Here is a 21,610-nt window from a genome sequence, read left to right on the forward strand (position 1 = left end):
TATCCTATAAGTATCAGTTAAAACTATCTGGTCTAATATGCCACTTAAAGCTTTTTGTTTCCATATTAATTTTCAGTCTGGATGATCTGTTCATTAGTATCACTGGGATATTGAAGTCCCCCACTATTATTGTGTTACTGTTATTTCCCCTTTTATGGGTTTTAGCATTTGCCTTATGTATTAAGGTGTTAGATGCATAAATATTTACAGTTGTTATATCTTCTTCCTGGATTGATCCCTTGATCATTATGTACTGTCCTTCCTTATCTCATGTAAACAGTCTTCATTTCACAGTCTGTTTTGTCTGATATGATTATTCCTACTCCAGTTTTATTTTGATTTCCATTTGCACGGATTACCTTTTGCCATTCCCTCACTTTTCCATTTGTATGTCTATAGGTCTGAAGTGTGTCTCTTTTAGACAGGTTATATACAGATTTCGTTTTGGTGTCCATTCAGCTGTGTCTTTTGGTTGGAGCATTTAATCCATTTACCTTTAAGTTAATTTTTGATATGTATGTTTCTCCTGCCATTTCCTTGTTTTGAATTTGTTTTTGTAAGTCTTTTTTCTTCCCTTCCTCATTTGTTCTCTTATGTTTCTTGCCTAGAGAAGTTCCTTTAGCAGTTGTTGTAAAGCTGGTTTGGTGGGGCTTTATTCTCTTAGCTTTTGTTTATCTGTAAAGCTTTTGATTTATCAAATGTGAATGAGACTGTTGCTGGGTGGAGTATTCTTCATTGTAGATTTTTTCCTTTCATCACTTTAGATATATCCCGTCAGTCTCTTGTTGCCTGCGGAATTTCTCCTGAAAAATCAGCTGATAACCTTATGGCGATTCCCTTGTATGGTATTTGTTGCTTTTACCATTTTTTACTTTGTATTTAATTTTTGTTAGTTTAACTAATATGTGTCTTGTGTTGCTTCTTGGATTTTGCTGTATGGGACTCTTTACATTTCCTGGACTTGGGTGACTGTTTCCTTTCCCATGTCAGGGAATTTTTTGACTGTATCTTCAGATGTTTTCTCAGGTCCTTTCTCTTTTTCTTCTTCTGTTGGGGCCTATTTAATTTGAATTTTGGTACATGTAGTGTGGTTTCAGAGGTCTCTTGAGAGTGTGTTCTTTTCATTCTCTTTTCTGGATTCTGTTTTGTGCCAGAGATTTCCAGTATTCTGTCTTCTGGGTTACTCATCTGTTCTTCTGCCTTAGTTATTCTGCAATTGATTTCTTCTAGCATATTTTCAATTAGATTATTGTCTTAGTTATTTCTGTTTAGTCTTTAGGTTAAAATTTCCTTGTATCTTCTTGATCATTGCCTTCATTCTGTTTCCAAGATCTTGGACCACCTTCACTTTCATTACTGTGAATTATTTTTCAGATAGATTGCTTATCTCTTCATTTAGTTGTTCTTGGATGTTTCTGTCTTGCTACTTCATGTCATCATATTTCTTTGTCATCTCTTTTTTATCCATAAGCTTACTGTTTGTTGTCTCCTTTCTGCAGGTTTCCAGTGGCAATTCCTCTTGCTTCTTGAGTTTCTTTCCTGATGGGTGTGGTTTCTCCAGAGGCTTATGCCTTTATATTCTTGATCTGAGTTTGATTTGCCTTGGAAAGAATAGATGATCTCTGTTCATTTCCAAGGCAAACCATTCACTATCACAGTAATCCAAGTCTATGCCCTAACCACTAATGCTGAGGAATCTGAAGTGGAATGGTTCTATGAAGACCTACAAGACCTTCTAGAACTAACACCCCCAAAAGATGCCCTTTTCATTATAGGGGACTGGAATGCAAAAGGAAGAAGTCAAGAGATACCTGGAGTAACAAGCAAATTTGGCCTTGGAGTACAAAATGAAGCAGGTAAAAGACTAATAGAGTTTTGCCAAGAGAACACACTGGTCATAGCGAACACCCTCTTCCAACAACACAAAAGAAGACTTTACACATGGATATCACCAGATGGTCAGTACCGAAATCAGATTGATTATATTCTTTGCAGCCAAAGATGAAGAAGCTCTATACAGTCAGCAAAAACAAGACCGGGAGCTGACTGTGGCTCAGATCATGAATTCCTTATTGCCAAATTCAGACTTAAGAAAATATGGAAAACCACTAGGCCATTCAGGTATGATCTAAATCAAATCCCTTACAGTGATACAGTGGAACTGACAAGTAGATTTAAGGGATTAGATTTGATAGACAGAGTGCCTGAAGAACTATTGATGGAGGTTTGTACATACAGGAAGCAATGATCAAGACCATCTCTAAGAAAAAGAAATGCAAAAAGGCAAAATGGTTGTCTGATGAGGGCTTACAAATAGCTGAGCAAAGAAGAGAAGTGAAAACCAAAGGAGAAAAGGAAAGATATACCCATTTGAATGCAGAATTCCAAAGAATAGCAGGGAGAGATAAGAAAGCCTTCCTCAGTGATCAGTGCAAAGAAATAGAGGGAAACAGTAGAATGGGAAAGACTAGAGATGACTTCAAGAACATTAGAGATACCAGGGGAACATTTCATGCAAATATGGGCACAATAAAGGACAGAAATGGTATGAACCTCACAGAAGCAGATGATATTAAGAAGAGGTGGTAACAATACACAGAACTATATAAAAAAGATCTTCATGACCCAGATAATCACAATGGTGTGATTACCCACGCTCACCTAGGGCCTGACATCCTGGAATGTGAAGTCAGGTGGGCCTTTGGAAGCATCACTATGAACAAAACTAGTGGAGGTGATGGAATTCCAGTTGAACTATTTCAAATCCTAAAAGATGATGCTTTGAAATTGCTTTAGTCAATATGCGAGCACATTTGGAAAACTCAGCAGCGGCCACAGGACTGGAAAAGGTCAGTTTTCATTCCAGTTCCAAAGAAAGGCAGTGCCAAGGAATGTTCAAACTACTGCACAATTGCAGTCATCTCACATGTGGCTCAGATGGTAAAGCGTCTGCCTACAATGCTGGAGACCCAGGTTTGATCCCTGGGTCAGGAAGATCCTCTGGAGAAGGAAATTGCAACCCACTCCAGTATTCTTGCCTGGAAAATCCCACGGACAGAGGAGCCTGGTAGGCTATAGTCTATGGGGTTGCAAAGAGTCGGACACGACTGAGCGACTTCACTTACACTTTCACATGCTAGCAAAGTAATGTTCAAAATTCTCCAAGCCAGGTTTCAGTAGTACGTGAACCATGAACTTCCACATGTTCAAGCTGGATTTAGAAAAGGCAGAGGAACCAGAGATCAAATTGCCAACATCTATTGGATCATTGAAAAGGCAAGAGTTCCAGAAGAACATCTATTTCTGCTTTATCAACTACAGCGAAGCCTTTGTGTGGATCACAACAAACTGGAAAATTCTTCGAGAGATTGGAATACCAGACCATCCTACCTGCTTCCCAAGAAACCTATATGCAGTTCAAGAAGCAACAGTTAGAACTGGACATGGAACAGCAGACTGGTTCCAGATTGTGAAGTGAGTGCATCAAGGCTGTGTATTGTCACCCTGCTTATTGAACTTAGGTGCAGAATGCATCATACGAAATGCCAGACTAGCTGAAGCACAAGCTGGAATCAAGATTGCTGGGAGAAATATCAATAACCTCAGATATGCAGATGTTACCACCCTTATGGCAGAAATCAAAGAAGAATTAAAGAGCCCCTTGATGAAAGTGAAAGAGGAGAGTGAAAAACTTGACTTAAAATTCAACATTCAGAAAACTGAGATCATGGCATTCAGTCCCATCACTTCATGGCAAATAGGTGGGAAACAATGGAAACAGTAACAGACTTTATTTTTTTGGGCTCCAAAATCATTGCTGATGGTGACTGCAACCACGAAATTAAAAGATGTTTGTTCCTTGGAGGAAAAACTATGACCAACCTTGACAGCATATTAAAAAGCAGAGACATTACTTTGCCAACAAAAGTCCATCTAGTCAAAGCTATGGTTTTTCCATAGTCATGAATGGATGTGAGAATTGGATCAGAAAGAAAGCAAAGAATTGATGCTTTTGAACTGTGGTGTTAGAGAAGACTCTTGAGAGTCCCTTGGACTGCAAGGAGGTAAAAGTGGCCAATCCTAAAGGAAATCAGTCCTGAATATTCATTGGAAGGACTGATGTTGAAGCTGAAACTCCAATTCTTTGATGGGAAGAACTGACTTATTGGGAAAAGACCCTAATCTGGGAAAGATGGAAGGCAGGAGAAGGGCACAACAGAGGATGAGATGGTTGGATGGCATCACTGACTCTATGGACATGAGTTTGGGTAAACTCCAGGAGTTGGTGATGGACAGGGAAGCCTGGTGTGCTGCAGTCCATGGGGTCACAAAGAGTCGGACATGACTGAGCAACTGAACTGAGCTGTAGTGATTGGAGCCTGCCCTCGATATTGAGTGGGCCCTCCTGGTTGCTCTGTCACTATCACTGCCCTGTCACGGGCGAGGTCTCCTCCCTAGTTTTGAAAGCAGAATATCCAAAATCTGTTTCCTAGCTGTGATTCTGATCTGCTCTGTGATGTAGGCAGGATTAGAGCACTCTCACTTGTAGGGAAGCCTCTGAGTTTTAATCTTTTAGAGCTGTTCACCTGTTATTGTACTCTGTTGTGTCCCCTTTCAGCTGTTTTGTGTGCTCACAACTTGTTATGAGTGCTGCTCTGGGTCCCACCTTAACTATAAGTATGCCTGCAGTTGGCCCTGATGACTCTTCAGGTATTGTTTTCACATGTCCTCCAGCATGGGTCCAGTGAAGTTAGGTATCAGTGCTGCAGTAGTCATTCAGCTGGTCACACTGTGTGAGCAGTGGACGCAGCTCGAACTCTGGTTTGTCCCTGTCTTCACATGTACCTGTCTACAGAGTTCACAGCTGCTATAGCCCATCCCAGTTGCAAAGTACTTGTTGTTCTTTTGGATGTTTCATAGGGGCTGAATTTAGGAAGTTGTCAGTGGAGGTGTAACTTTGCAGTTTGCATAGCCTTGAGGAGAGGTTTCAACTCATCTTTTTTAGTTACATAGCTGTTGGGGTTTCCCCTGGATCAGGAAATGGCAACCCACTCCAGTACTCTTGCCTGAAAAATTCCATGGATAGAGGAGCCTGGTGGGCCACGGTCCATGGGGTTGCAAAGAGTCGCACACGACTGAGTGACTTCACTTCCTGGGGCTTAGCTGTGGTTTTCAGCCCCTCCTCTGGGTGAATTTCCTAGTGTGTATGTGTGTGTGTTTGGTGGGGGTGGGGGTTGTGCTATCTGTGCCCTTCTGTGATAATGAGGTAGATCCCTGGACCCATTCAAAAATTTCCTAGTAATGAGGATTTTCTGTGTGCTCCCCGGACAACAGGGCAACTCTTGATCCTGATAATGGATTTCCTAGTGGAGGCTAGTTACCTGCACCCTACTGGGACAGTAAGGCAGGTCCCAGCACCCACTGGTGGACTTCCTAGTAGCAGGAAATATCCCTGCCCTCCCAGGACAGCAGAGTGGGTTCTGACATCCACTGATGGATTTCCCAGTTTTGAAAGCTATCCATGCCATGCCAGGACAGAGGGACAGGTCCTGGTACCCAATGACAGATTATGTACTAGAGAGATCTGTTTATATACTTCTGGGACTGTTGGGGGGATGTCAGCAACCACTGACATTTCCTGTGTGGAAGCTTCATGCGTCATCACAGGACAGCCTGGGCAGGTCATGGGGCCTGCTGATGAAATTCTAGTGGCTGGATCGTGCCCCTCCGGGTCAGCTGGGGTCGATCCTGTGTCCCCCACCCCCAGAAGAATTCCTCGTAGGTAAAGCTGTTTGTGCCCCTCCAGCCTAGCAGGGGTGGATCCTGTGACCTGCCTGTGGAAATTTTCCTTTTGGAAGCTGGCCACGCCCTTTCAGGTCGGCAGGGTGAGTCCTAGGGCCCCTGGTGGAACTGCTAGCGGCTGGATCTCTCTGTGCTTTTCTGCGTCAGCAGGGGCAGCTTCTGTGCCTTGCTGGCAGGACCTCTGGTTGGGGAGCTGTCTGTGCCCTTCCGGGACAGCCTAGGCAGGTCCCGGGCCCTCTGGGGGAGCTCCCTGTGGCTGGAGTGTCTGTGCCCCTCTAGGTCAGTGGAGGCGGGTCCTGAGCCCTCTGGGGGAGCTTCCTGTGGCTGGAGTGTCTGTGCCCCTCTAGGTCAGTGGAGGCGGGTCCTGGGCCCTCTGGGGGAGCTCCCAGTGGCTGAGGTGTCTGTGCCCCTCTAGGTTAGTGGAGGTGGGTCCTCTGGCCCACTGGTGCAATTTCCAGTAGCTCAGTCTCGCCCTTCTGTGTCAGCCAGTGGGGTTTCTAGTTTTGGAAGCTGTCTGTGCCCTTCCAGCTCTGCATGGGCAGGGCCTGGTGTCTGCCTGTGGGCCTGAAAGAGGTAGCCATGCCCGCCTCTGGATCCCAGGATGGCAGCAGCGGTGATTTGCACCCACACAAGGAGCCCATGTAGGTGAAGTCCTGTTGCTTGGGAGTGCTAACAGGAAAAGAAGCTTTTATGGTGATCCCGCTTCTCTCTCCCTCCATCTCCCAGTGAGGGTGTCTTGCCTCTTTGGGGAGCCCAGACTTCTTCCTAGTACACCCTCGGTTGCCATGGCCTGAACTCTTCAGCTGTTTCTGCACCTAACCTTTGTCCCCTCCCTGGGACGGAGCTTCAGAGTCTGAGCTTTACTTGGCACTTGACCCCCATCCTTACTGACAGAGGAGCATTTCACATTGAGGAGCATAGGCTGGCGGTGACTTCCACAAGCCAGTTGCTGCTCTCTTGTTTTTAGGCTCCAAAACCTCTGTCTCTATCCAGTCTAATTTCTTTGCTGGTGAAGAGCCTTTCCAAGGTGTGGGAGCCTTTCTTCCTTCACAGTTCTCTCCCTGGGGTGCAAGCCTGATTCCTTCTTTTTCTTTCTCCTTTTGTCCTACTCAGTTACATGGAGGTTTTCCTTGTCTTTTTGGAGGTCCAATGTCTTCTGTCAGTGCTCAGTAGCTATCTCTGTGAATAGTTCCACTTGTAGGTGTATTTTCAAATGTATTTTCAATGTTTCTGTGAAGGGAGTTTAACTGTTTCCTGTTCTCCCACCATTTTAAACCCCACCTCAGGAGTTCATTCAATATTGATTATTTTGAATTAAAGTTACTTGAGAAAGAGCTGATACAAGAAGGACACTTTGACCCCTCCTCTACCTTCCTGAAAACAGGGAATAAACCTCATAAAAGATGCAGTCCTTGTATCTTGAGATAGAAAGAAATTCTTATTACCAGGGATAGGGAATTTCAGGCCAAAAAGCCAGACCTTGTCACTCCTTCTTCCTTCTTGTTAATAATTGAGTTTTTTATTTTCGGCTATACTGGGTCTTTGTTGCTGTGTGTGGGCTTTTTCTAGTTGAGAGTGGGGCCTCCTCTCTAGTTGTGGTGCATGGGCTTTTCATTGTGGTGGCTTCTCTTGTGGACCACTGGCATGGTGTGTGGGCTTCAGTAGTTGTGGCATGTGGACTCAGTAGTTGCATTTCCAGGCTCTGAAACATATGCTCAGTAGTGTGACGTGTGGGCTTAGTTGCTCTGTGTTATGTGAGATCTTTCTGGATTAAGAATCGAACCCATGTCTCCCTCATTGACTGGTAGATTCTTTACCACTGAGCCACGAGGGAAGCCCTTCTGCTTTTTAATTGGAGTATAATTGCTTTCCAATGTTGTATTACTTTTTTTCTAAAATGAAGCGAATCAGCTATATTTACAGATATATTCCCTCCCTCTTGAACTTCCCTCTCTCCATCCCATCCAGGTAGGTCATCACAGAGCACTGAGCTGAGCTCCCTGTGCTATACAGAAAGTTCCCACTGTCTATCAGTTTTACGCATGGTAGTGTATTTATATTGAACCTAATCTCCAGTTCATCCCACCTTCCCTTTCCCCCTGTGTGGCCACGTGTCCTTTCTGTCCTTCTGTGTTTCTGTTCCTGCCCTGCAGGTAGGTTCATCTGTACCATTTTTCTGTATTCCACATACATGTGTTAATATATGATATTTGTTTTTCTAACTTGCTTCACTCTGTATGATAGACTTTAGATACAGCCACATCTCTACAAATAAGTCAGTTTTATGGCTGAGTAGTATTCCATTGTGTGTGTACCACATCTTTATACGGTCGTCTGTTGATGGGCATCTAGGTTGTTTCCATGTCCTGGCTGTTGTAAATAGTGCTACAGTGAACAATGGGGTATATGTTTCTTTTTAAATTACGGTTTTCTCAAGATATATGCCCCATAGTGAGATTGCTGGGTCATATGGTAGTTCTATTTTTCGTTTTTAAGAAACCTGCATACCATTCTCCACTGTGGCTATATCAATTTACATTCCTACCAACAGTGCAAGAAAGTTCCCTGTTCTCTGAATCCTTTCCAGCATTTATTATTTGTGGATTAAAAAAAAAATATTCTTTTATTTTTTTAATCTTTTGTTTATTAGTTTTTTGTTTTGTTTTTTATTCTTTTGTTTGTTTATGGATTTTTTGATGATGACCGTTCTGACCAGGATGAGGTAATACCTCATTGTAGTTGTGATTTGCATTTTTCTAATAATGAGAAATGTTGAGCATCATTTTATGTGCTTTTTAACCATCTGAAGGTCTTCTTTGGAGAAATATCTGTTTAAGTTTTCCACTCTTTTTTGATTGGAAATTTTTTTTTATATTGAGCTGCATGAGAAGTTTGTATATTTTGGAGATTAATCCATTGTCAGTTGCCTCATTTGCATATATCATTTCCCATCCTGAGATTCTTCTCTTTGTTTTGTTCATGGTTCCCTTTGCTGTGCAAAATCTTTGAAGTTTAATTAGGCCAATTAATTTATTTTTGTTTTTATTTTCATTATTTTAGGAGATGAATTGAAAAATATATTGCTGCAATTTTTGTCAGAGTGTGTTCTCCCTATGGTTCCCTCTAAAAGTTTTATAGTATTTGACCTTACATTTAGGTCTTTAATCTGTTTTAAGTTTTCTTTTGTGTATGGTGTTAGGGTATGCTCCAGATTCTTTCTCTTGGAGGTAGCTGTTCAGTTTTCCCAGTGCCAGTTATTGAAAAGACTGTCTTTCTGTTGTCGTATATTCCTGTTTCCTTTGTCATAGATTAGATGACCATATGTGGGTGGGTTTGTCTCTGGGCTTTCTATCCTGTGCCATTGATCTGTATGTCTGCTTTTGTGCCAGTACCACAACTGTCTTGATGACTGTAGCTTTGTAGTGTAGTCTGAAGTCAGCCTGTAGTATAGCCCGACCCCTCCAGCTCCATTTTTCTTTCTCAAGGTTGTGTTGGCTGTTTGTGACCTCTTTTATTTTCATATAAATTGTAAAATTTTTTGTTACAGATCTGTGAAAAATGCCATTGGTAGTTTTAATACGGATTTCATTGAACCTGTAGATTGGCGATATAGTCATTTTCACAGTATTGATTTTTCCATTCCATACACCAGAAACATGATGTATCTCTCTATCTGTGTCATCTTTTATTTCTTTCATCAGTATCTTGTAGTTTTCTCAGTATAGATCTTTTACGTTTTTAGATTGGCTTATTCCTAGGTATTCTATTACTTTTTTTGTGGTGGTGAATGGAATTGTTTCCTTAATTTTTCTTTCCAATCTTTCTTTGTTAGTGCATAGGTATGCATACAAGAGATTTCTGTGCAGTAATTTTGTATCCTGCATCTTTATCAAATTCTAGTAAATTAGTTCTAGTAGTTATCTGGTAGCATCTTTTAGGATTTTCTGTGCATAGTACCATGTCATCTGCAAACAGTGAATTTTACTTCTTTTCCAGTTTCAGTTCAGTTCAGTCATTCAGTCATATCCGACTCTTTGCAACCCCATGGACTGTAGCATGCTAGGCTTCTCTGTCTTTTACCATCTCCCAGAGCTTGCTCAAACTCACGACCATTGAGTCAGTGATGCCATCCAACCATGTCATCCTCTCTCATCTCCTTCTCCTCCTGCCTTCAATCTTTCCCAGCATCAGGGTCTTTTCTAACGAGTCAGCCCTTTGTATCAGGTGACCAAAGTATTGAAGCTTTTCAATTTCAATTTCTTTTTTTTTGATAGCTGTAGCCAGGACTTCTAATACTATGTTGAATAAACGTGGTAGAGTGGACATACTTGTTGTGTTCCTGATCTTACTGAAAATGCTTTCCACTTTTCACCTCTGAGTATGATGTTATCTGTAGGTTTGTCCTATATGGCCTTTATTATTTTGAGGCAGGTTACCTCTAAACCCACTTTCTGGAGAGGTTTTTTTTTTTTTTTTTCTTAATCGTAAAAGTGTGTTGAATTTTGTTAAAAATTTGTTTTGCATCTATTGAGATAATCATGTGGTTTTTATTCTTAAGTTTATTAAATACGATGTATCACATTGACTGATTTGTGTATATCGAGTAATCCTTACATCTCTGGGATAAACCCCACTTGATCATGATCCTTGTAATGTATTGTTGGATTATGTTTGCTAGCAGTTTGTTGAGGATTTTTGCGTCTGTGTTCATCAGTGATACTGACATGTAATTTTGCTTTTTTTGTGTGTGAGATCTTTGGTTTGGTATCAGAGTGATGGTGGCCTTTTAGGTGAGTTTTGGAGTGTTCCTCTAATTTCCTGAAAGAGTTTCAGAAGAGTTGGTTTTGTTTCTTCTCTAAATGTTGGATAGAGTTTGCCACAGTTTCAGTTTCATTTCCTTCCATTGATCTGTTCATATTTTCTGTTTCTTCATGGTTCAGTCTTGGAAGGTTGTATCTTTCTAAGAACTTGTTCATTTTTTCTGGATTGTCCATTTTGTTGACCTATAGTTGCTTACAGTAATCTCTTCTGATCCTTCGCATTTCTGTGGTGTCAATTGTAAGTTCTCTGTTTTCTTTTTTAATTTTATTGATTTGAGTCCTCTCTCTCTTTTTCTTGATGGGTCTGGCTAAAACTTTGTCAATTTTGTTCATCTTCCCAAAGAACCAGCTTTTAGTTTCAATGATTTTTGCTATTGTTTTCTTTGTTTCTGTTTCATTTATTTCTGCTCTGATTTTTATAATTTTTTTATTTCTACTAACTTTGGATTTTTTCTTCTTTATCTAGTTGCTCTAGGTGTAAGATTAAATTGTTTGAGATTTTTCTTGTTTCTCTTGGTAGGATGGAATTGCTGTAAGCTTCCCTCTTAGGACTGCTTTTGCTGTATCCCATAGGTTTTGGGTTGTTGTGTTGTTGTTATTGTTTTTCTCTATATTTTTTGGTTTCCTCTGATTTTTTCAGTGATCTCTTGGTTATTTAGTAGTATATTGTTTGGCCTCCATGTGTTTGTGTTTTTGACTTTTTTTTTCCTTGTAATTGATTTCTAGTCTCATAGTGTTGTGTTTAGAAAAGATGCTTGAAATGATTTCAGTTTTCTTAAATATTCAAGGGGCCTTCTCCTGATGTGGTAACCTCTCCTCTTCTTCAGCCACTCCCCCACCCCCACCCCGGCCCCACCACCCCAAGATTATGGATTCCATCTCGTTTCCTCTTTTGCTTTATGTCTCTCCTCTCCATCCTATCTGGTCATTTGGGGATCTTTTCTTGTCTTTTAATGTATCCAAGATCCTCTGCTAATGTTCAGCATGTGGTGTGTTCAAATTGTTTCATTTGTAGATGTAATTAGTGATGTGCTTGTGAGAAGAAGTGAACCTCAGGTCCTTCTGTTCCAGCATCTTGACTGGTCTCATCTCCATATATGTTCTTTAAGTTATATCTGAAGTAGTTTTTTTCCCCTAAAAAAAGCTAGGTGTGTACCTTTCTCAGCTTTAATTTGTTTTGAGGCATACTCTATTCTTTGTAGAAATCCAACTCGATTTTCATCCTGGTGTGTGACATTGTCCCCTGATATTATATTTATAAATAATTCTCTCCTTTTTTCATTTTTATGTAACTCTTTATAATAGTGATAAATACTCTTTTGATAAAATGTAATATTTGTTATGTTTATCTTCTCTTATCCTCATTTTCTTAGATTCCAGGTTTTTTAGGGTAGTTCTATTTTTATTTCTTTTTATTTGTTTTAAATATTTATTGTTAAAATTTATTTGACTGCGCTGAGTGTTGCATCACAGTCTTTGATTTTCATTGTGGCATGCAAACTCTGAGTTGCAGCATGCAAACTCTTAGTTATGGCATGCAGTACTTTTAGTTGTGGCATGTGAACTCTTAGCAACAGCATGTGGTATCTAGTTCCCTGATGGATCATATTTGGCCCCTCTACATTGGGAATCTAGAGTATTAGTCAGTGGAGCACCATGGAATTTCCCAGGTGTTTCTTTTCATTTTTCTTTTCTCATTATTGCAAAACTGTGCCTTACATATATAGGCACTCAAATATATGTTGAATTTTAAATGTACTTATGATTTTTATATGTTCAAACAATAATATGCAATTTCATAGTTACTGTAGTAGCAGTAAATATTCTGTTATAACCACATGAAAAGTACTGACATTTAATATTGCAATTGAATTTCAGTAGAAGATGGTGGTCTAAGCTGGCTAAGGAAGTCTTATCAAAGAATGAAAGAACAAGCTGAGAAACAAAATAGAAATTTTGAGGACATTGTAGCTGAAAGATACGGGGTAAGTCTTGGTATTTAGGAGATGAATTATTTTCAAAGTTATATGGAAATTGACTTTAATTTTGTTAGTGTTTTGTGCTAGGATACATTTTTTAATTGACTTGATATTAAATTTCAGTTCTAACTCTCTTCAACTGCTGAAGCCATGTTTTGCATTTCATTTTTAGATAAACCTATGAGCGTATTTAAATATAAAATTTAATGAATATGAAACTTAAGTAAGGACAGTTTAAGAATGTATGTTTTTAAAGTAAAAGCAGCATTTTCTTGTTGTGAAGAAATTTCAATAGTATAGGAAAGTCTCCATAGAATATCTTTTGATATTAGTACTGTTTTTTTTTTTGCTTTTAGAAAGTGATATTTATTCATTTTCTTCCAGTTTTATTGAGATATACTTGACATACAGTACTGCATAAGCTTAAGTTATGCAGCATGATCTGTCTTACTTAAAACATGGCATGATTACTGTGTGTGTGTGTGTGTGTGTATAAAACAATGGAATAATGAAGCAATATATTTTAGAACCAGCTCCCCCATTCACAATGTGTGAATAATCTTTCTGTTTCAGTAGCTGTTGATGTCCTGTTTTTTAAAATTTGAATAGAAAGAGGTTTAGAAAGGAGTAAACAAAAAGTGAGAGAATTGTTATTGGCAGAGACATTACTTTGCCAACAAAGGTCCATCTAGTCAAGCTGTGGTTTTTCCAGTAGTCATGTATGGATGTGAGAGTTGGACTGTGAAGAAAGCTGAGTGCCGAATAATTGATGCTTTTGAACTGTGGTGTTGGAGAAGACTCTTGAGAGTCCCTTGGACTGCAAGGAGATCCAGCCAGTCCATTCTGAAGGAGATCAGCCATGGGATTTCTTTGGAAGGAATGATGCTAAAGCTGAAACTCCAGTACTTTGGCCACCTCATGCGAAGAGTTGACTCATTGGAAAAGACTCTGATGCTGGGAGGGATTGGGGCAGGAGGAGAAGGGGAATACAGAGGATGAGATGGCTGGATGGTATCACCGACTCGAGGGACATGAGTTTGAGTGAACTCTGGGAGTTGGTGATAGACAGGGAGGCCTGGCATGCTGTGATTCATGGGGTTGCAAAGAGTTGGACACGCCTGAGCGACTGAACTGAACTGATACACATATATCCATACCTATATTTGCATGCTGTGCTGTGCTCAGTCACTCAGTCATGTCTGACTCTTTGCAACCTCATGGACTATAGCCCACCAGGGTCCTTTGTCCGTGGAATTTCCCGGAGAAGAATACTGGAGCAGGTTGCCATTTCCTTCTCCAAGGGATCTTCCTGACTCAGGGGTTGAACATGCATCTTCTGTGTCTTCTGCACTGCAGGCAGATTCTTTACCCATTGAGCCACCTGGGAAACCCCATATATTTGCTTTGGCACAGACAATTTTTGGAAGGGCACATATGAAGCTAAAATAGTTATTTCCAGGGAGTGAGATTGTTGGGGATTCTACTGATGAAAGAGACTTTTCCACTTTGGACCATTCTCCACTTTTTATGCATTCTTTAGAAAACAAATATGCATTTCTTTTGTAATTGTATAAAATGGATGTGAGCTTGAGTGAACTCCGGGAGTTGGTGATGGACAGGGAGGCCTGGCAAGCTGCATTTCATGGGGTCGCAAAGAGCCAGACACGACTGAGTGACTGAACTGATCTGAAGAGAATCTATATTAATGTTTTGAGATATATATATATATATATATATATATATATATAATTTTTTCCTAATTATTATATAATTTTAAAATAGTTTTACAAAAGTAGGCATATAGACTGGGCTTCCCTGGAGGTTCAGTGGTAAAGAATCTGCCTGCCAATGCAGAAGACCTAAGACACGCAAGTTTGATCCATGGGTTGGGCAAATCCTTGGAGCAGAAGATAGCAAACCACTCTTATTATTTTCGCCTGGAAAAATTCCGTGAACAGAGGAACCTGGAGAGCTTCAGTTCTGGGATCAGAAAGAGTCTGACAACAGACATAGCATAAGCTTACAGTCTACATTCTGTTTGTTTCAAACTTACACAAGCAGACATAGTTGGATGCCAGTAAATACATACATTTTAATGATCTCTTAATATTTATACATATATTTATATGGTGGAGGTGATGGAATGCCAGCCTAGCTATGTAAAATCCTAAAAGTTAATGCCTTTAGGATTAAAAGGTGCTTTTAGATTAAAGTGCTGCACTTAATGTGCCAGCAAATTTGGTTATTCTGCAGAGGTCAAGGACTGGAGAATATCAGTTTTTATTCTAATCCCAAAGAAGGGCAATGCCAGGGAATGTTCCCACTGCTATATAATTGTGCTCATTTTACATGCTAGCAGGTTAATACTCAAAATCCTTCAAGCTAGGGTTCAACAGTACATAAACCAAGAACTTCTCAGTATATCAGCTGGACTTAGAAAAGGCAGAAGAACCAGATTACCAAATTGCCAACATTCATTGGATCATAGGAAAAGCAAGAGAGTTTCAGAAAAACATTTACTTCTGCTTCACTGACTACTCTAAAGCCTTTGACTGTGTGGATCAAAACAAACTGGAAAATTCTTAAAGAAATGGATATACCAGACCACCTTACCTGCCTCCTGAGAGACCAGTATGCAGGTCAAGAAGCGACAGTTAGAACCAGACTTGGAAAAACAGACTGGTTCAAAACGGGGAAAGGAGTACATCAAGTCTATATATTGTTACCCTGGTTATTTAACTTAAATGCAGAGTACGTCATGTGAAATACCTGACTAGATGAGTCACAAGCTGGAATCAAGATTGCCGGGAGAAGTATCAGCAACCTCAGACATGCAGATGCTACCACCCTGATGGCAGAAAGCAAAGAGGCAAGAGAAACTTGATGAACATGAAAGAGCAGAGTGAAAAATCTGGCTTAAACTCAGCATTCAAAAACCTAAGATCATGGTATCAGTTCATGGCAAATAGATGGGCAAAAAATGAAACCAATGACAGACTTTATTTTCCTGGGCTCCTAAATCTCTGTGGAAGGTGACTGCAGCCATGAATTAAAAGATGCTTGTTCTTTGGAAGAAAAGTTACGACAAACCTGGACAGTGTATTAAAAAGCAGAGACATCACTTTGCTGACAAAGATCCATATAATCAGACCTATGGTTTTTCCAGTAGTCAAGTATGGATGTGAGAATTGGACCATAAAAAAGGCTGAGTGCTGAAGAATTGGTACTTTCGAACCATGGTGCTAGAGAATACTCTTGAGTCTTTTGGACTGCAGAGAGTCAAAACAGTCCATCCTAAGGGAAGTCATCCTTGAATATTCTTTGGAAGGACTGGTGCTGAAGCTGAAGCTTCAGTACCTAACTACCTGATGCAAAGTTCTGACTCTTTGAAAAAGACCCTGATGCTGGGAAAGGCAGGAGGAGAAAGGGACGACAGAAGATGAGATGGTTAGATGGCATCACCTATTCAGTGGACATGAGTTTGAGCAAATTCTGGGAGATGGTGAAGGACAGGGAAGTCTGGTGTTCTGCAGTCCATGGGTTGCAAAGAGTTGGACATGACTTAGTGACTGAACAACAACCCATTATTTATTTATATTAGTGGAGAGATATTTATATGTTTTTATTTTTTTCCCTGTTAAACAGCACTGTGATACCCATCTTTTCCAATGAATGTTGTATACTTACCTGGTTATTTTCTTAAAAGAATCACTAAAAGTGAAATTGCCAATTAAAGGATATGGATACTTACAGTGAGATATATATTGCAAAATTTCTCTGTAGAAGGATCGAAGGAATTACACTCAATAAAATTATTTTTTTTCATATGATTTTCAATAGTAGTAGTATGTTTTCTAGAGTCTATGCTACTGTGATTGGTAAGCAGATATTTTCTTTGCTTTTATTTTTATCATTTGTTTACTAATCAGGTGGATTCTTTTTTTTTTTTCATATACTTTTTGCCATTTGATATGATTATTTGTAGTATTTACTCTTTTGGGGATATTGACTTAAGACCTTTTAATAAATCTTCCTGTTAGTTTCATGTTTCCTTTTTACTTATATTTGCTATGCTGCTGCTGCTGCTAAGTCACTTCAGTCGTGTCCAACTCTATGTGACCCCATAGACGGCAGCCCACCAGGCTCCCCTGTCCCTGGGATTTTCCAGGCAAGAACACTGGAGTGGGTTGCCATTTCCTTCTCCAATGCAAGAAAGTGAAAAATGAAAGTAAAGTCGCTCAGTCGTGTCTGACTCTTTGCGACCCCATGAACCGCAGCACTCCAGGCCTCCCTGTCCATCACCAACTCCTGGAGTTCACTCAAACTCATGTCTGTTGAGTCAGTGATGCCATCCAACCATCTCATCCTCTGTCATCCCCTTCTCCTCTTGCCCTCAATCTTTCCCAGCATCAGGGTCTTTTCAAATGAGTCAGCTCTCTGCAGCAGGTGGCCAGAATATTGGAGTTTCAGCTTCAACATCAGTCCGTCCAATGAACACTCACGACTGATCTCCTTTAAGATGGACTGGTTGGAGCTCCTTGCAGTCCAAGGGACTCTCCAGAGTCTTCTCCAACACCACAGTTCAAAAGCATCAATTCTTCAGCACTCAGCTTTTTTTATAGTCCATCTCTCACATCCATACATGACTACTGGAAAAACCATACCCTTGACTAGATGGACCTTTGTTAACAGAGTTTTGTCTCTGCTTTCTAATATGCTATCTAGGTTGGCCATAACTTTCCTTCCAAGGAGAAAGCGTCTTTTAATTTCATGGCTGCAGTCACCATCTGCAGTGATTTTGGACAGTATGAAAAGGCAAAAAGATGTGACACTGAACGATGAACTCCCCAAGTCAGTAGATGCCCAATATGCTACTGGGGAAGAGTGGAGAAATAGCTCCAGAAGGAATAAAGAGACTGAACCAAAGCAGAAACAACGCCCAGCTGTCAATGTGTCTTGTGGTGAAAGTAAAATCTGGTGCTTTAAAGAACAATATTGCATTGGAATATTAGATCCATGAATCAAGGTAAATTGGAAGTGGTCAAACAGGAGATGGAAAGAGTGAACATCGACATTTTAGGAATCAGTGAACTAAAATGGTCTGGAATGGGTGAATTTAATTCAGATGACCTTTATATCTGCTACTGAGGGCAAATCTCTTAGAAGAAAGGGAGTAGCCCTCATAGTCCACAAAAGAGTCTGAAATGCAGTACTTGGTTGTAGTCTCAAAGACAACAGAATGATCTCTGTTTGTTTCCCAGGCAAACCATTCAGTGTCACAGTAATCCTAGTCTATGCCCCCAATCACTAATGCCAAAGAAGCTGAAGTTGAGCGGTTCTATGAAGACCTACAAGACCTTCTAGAGCTAACACCCAAACCATCATAGGTGACTGGAATGCAAGGAAGTCAAGAGATACCTGGCGTAACAGGCAGGTTTGGCCTTGGAGTACAAAATGAAGCAAGGCAAAGGCTAACAGAGTTTTGCCAAGAGAACACACTGGTCATAGCAAACACCCTTTTCCAACAACGCAAGAGATGGTAGACATCTGGTGGACATCACCAGATGGTCAGTACCAAAATCAGAGTGATTATATTCTTGGAGCAGAAGATAGAGTCAGCAAAAACTGACTGGTTCAGATCATGAACTCCTTGTAGCAAAATTCAGACTTCAAGTGAGGAAAGTAGGGAAATCCACTAGGCCATGGGTATATGACCTAAATCAAATCCCTTATGAGTATACAGTGGGAGTGACAAATAGACTCAATGGAATAGATCTGATAGAGTGCCTGAAGAGCTATGGACAGAGATTTGTAACATAGTACAGGTGGCAGTTTCCCCATCTATTTCCCATGAAGTGATGGGACCAGATGCTATGATCTTTGTTTTCTGAATGTTGAGCTTTAAGCCAACTTTTTCACTCTCCTCTTTGGCTTTCATCAAGAGGCTTTTTAGTTTCTCTTCACTTTCTGCCATAAGGATGGTGTCATCTGCATATCTGAGGTTATTGATATTTCTCCTGGCAATCTTAATTCCAGCTTGTGCTTCTTCCAGCCCAGTGTTTCTTATGGTGTATTCTGCATAGAAGTTAAATAAGCAGGGTGACAGTATACAGCCTTGACGTACTCCTTTTCCTATTTGGAACCAGTCTGTTGTTCTATGTCTAGTTCTAACTGTTGCTTCCTGACCTGCATATAGGTTTCTCAAGAGGCAGTTCATTCTGAAGAAGATCAGCCCTGGGATTTCTTTGGAAGGAATGATGCTAAAGCTGAAACTCCCATGCTTTGGCCACCTCATGGGAAGAGTTGACTCATTGGAAAAGAGTCTGGTGCTGGGAGGGATTGGAGGCAGTAGGAGAAGGGGATGACAGAGGATGAGATGGCTGGATGGCATCACCAACTCAATGGACGTGAGTCTGAGTGAACTCCTGGAGTTGGTGATGGACAGGGAGGCCTGGTATGCTGCGATTCATGGGGTTGCAAAGAGTTGGACACACTGAGCAGCTGAACTGAACTCAATTGACAGGTGACAGTGATCAAAACCATCCCCAAGAAAAAGAAATGCAAAAAGGCAAAATGGTTGTCTGAGGAGGCCTTACAAATAGCTGAGAAAAGAAGAGAAATGATAGTCAAAGGATAAAAGGAAAGATATACCCAATCTGAATCAGAGTCCCAAAGAATAGCGAGGAGAGATAAGAAAATCTTCCTAACTGAACAATGCAAAGAAATAGAGAAAAACAATAGAATGGGAAAGACTAGAGATCTCTTCAAGAAAATTAGAGATACCACGTTTTTCCAGTAGTCATGTATGGATGTGAGAGATGGACTATAAAGAAAGCTGAGCACCGAATAATTGATGCTTTTGAACTGTGGTGTTGGAGAAGACTCTGGAGAGTCCCTTGGACTGCAAGGAGATCCAACCAGTCCATCCTAAAGGAGATCAGTCCTGGGTGTTCATTGGAGGGACTGATGTTGAAGCTGAAACTCCAATACTTTGACCACCTGCTGCAGAGAGCTGACTCATTTGAAAAGACCCTGATGCTGGGAAAGATTGAGAGCAGGAGGAGAAGGGGATGACAGAGGATGAGATGGTTGGATGGCATCACTGACACAATGGACATGGGTTTGGGTGAACTTCAGGAGTTGGTGATGGACAGGGAGGCCTGGCGTGCAGTGCTTCATGGGGTTGCAAAGAGTTGGACACGACTGAGCGACTGAACTGAAGTGAATTGAAGGGAACATTTCATAAAGAGGTGGGCACAATAAAGGATAGAAATGGTGCAGACCTAACAGAAGCAGAAGATAGAAAGAGGTGACAGGAATACACAGAAGTATACAAAAAAGATCTTAATGATCCAGATAACCACAATGGTGTGATCACTCTCCTAAACTCAGACATCTTGGAATGCGAAATCAAATGGGCCTTCGGAGGGATTGCTACGAACAAAGATAGTGGAGGTGATAGAATTCCAGCTGAGCTATTGCAGATCCTAAAAGATGATGTTCTGAAAGTGCTGCACTCAATATGCCAGCAAATGTGGAAAGCTCAATAGTAGCCACAGGACTGGAAACAGTCAGTTTTCATTCTAGTACCAAAGAAGGGCAATGCCAAAGAGTGTTAAAACTACTACACAATTGCACTTATTTCACATGCTAACAAAGTAATGCTCAAAATTCTCCAAGCGAGGCTTCAAGAGTATATGAGCCAAGAACTCCCATATATTCAACCTGGATTTAGAAAAGGCAGAGGAACCAAAGATTAAATTTCTAACGTTCATTGGATCCTAGGAAAGCAAGAGAATCCCATTAAAACATCTACTTCATTGACTACGCTAAAGCCTTTTCACAGGAAACTGTGGAAAGTTGTTCAAGATACGGGACTACCAGACCACCTTAACTGTCTCCTGGGATACCTGTATGCAGGTCAAGAACCAACAGTTAGAACTGGACATGGAACAGTAGACTGATTCAAATTGGGAAAGGAGTACTTTATGTCTATGTATTGTCACCCTGCTTATTTAACTTAATATGCAGAGTACATCATGAGAAATTCTGGGTTGGATAAAGCATAAGCTGGAATCAAGAGAAATATCAATAACCTCAAGATATTCAGATATCAGATCACATATCACATCACCCTGATGGCTGAAAGCAAAGAGGAATTAAAGAGACTCTTGAAGATGAAAGAGGAGAGTGCAAATACTGGCTTAAAACTCAAATGTTCCAAAAACTAAGATCATGGCATTGGGTCCCATCACTTCATGGCAAATAGATGGGGAAACAGTGGAAACAGCGAGGACAGACTTTATTTCTTGGTCTCCGAAGTTACTGCAGATGGTGACTCCAGCCATGAAAATAAAAGATGCTTGCTCCTTGGAAGAAAAGTTATGACCAACCTAGACAGTGTGTTAAAAGCGGAGACATTGCTTTGCCTACAAAGGTCTGGATGGATAGTCAAAACTGTGGTTTTTTCAGTAGTCACGTATGAATGTGAGAATTGGACCATGAAGAAGGCTGATCACGGAAGAATTGATGCTTTTGAACTGTGGTGTTGGAGAAGACCCTTAATAGTCTCTTGGACTGTGAGGAGATGAAGCCAGTCAATCCTAAAGGAGATCAACCTGGAATATTCATTGGAAGGACTGATGCTGAAGCTGAAGCTGTAATACTTTGGCTACCTGATGCGGAGGACAGACTCATTAGAAAAAACCTTGGTGGTGGGAAATATTGAAGGCAGCAGGAGAAGGGCATGATAGAGGACGAGATAGTTGGATGGCATTACCGACTCAGTGGACATGAGTTTGAGCAAGGTCCAGGGGATGGTGAAGTACAGGGATGCCTGGCATGCTGCAGTTCTGGGGTCACAAAGAATCGGACATGACTGAGCGACTGAATAACAATACTGAATTATCTCATCCTAAAATACTGGTTATTCATCAGTTCAAATTTTCATTTATTCTTTTCAGTGTATTTCTCCATTTGTTGTTACATATATATCCTTATCCTCAGTAT

General features: G+C 40.6%; 1 protein-coding gene across 1 annotated transcript in view; it reads left to right on the forward strand.

The window, feature by feature from the left end:
* CWF19L2 (CWF19 like cell cycle control factor 2) overlaps nt 1-21,610 on the forward strand; it is a 148,800-nt gene that overhangs the window by 39,330 nt on the left and 87,860 nt on the right. The window contains exon 7 of the mRNA XM_052652985.1: nt 12,501-12,607. Coding sequence (XP_052508945.1) covers nt 12,501-12,607 — 107 coding nt within the window. The remainder of the gene's footprint in view (nt 1-12,500; nt 12,608-21,610) is intronic.

This window comes from Budorcas taxicolor, chromosome 15 (genome assembly GCF_023091745.1).
Source record: "Budorcas taxicolor isolate Tak-1 chromosome 15, Takin1.1, whole genome shotgun sequence".
In the NCBI taxonomy this organism is placed as follows: Eukaryota; Metazoa; Chordata; class Mammalia; order Artiodactyla; family Bovidae; genus Budorcas; species Budorcas taxicolor.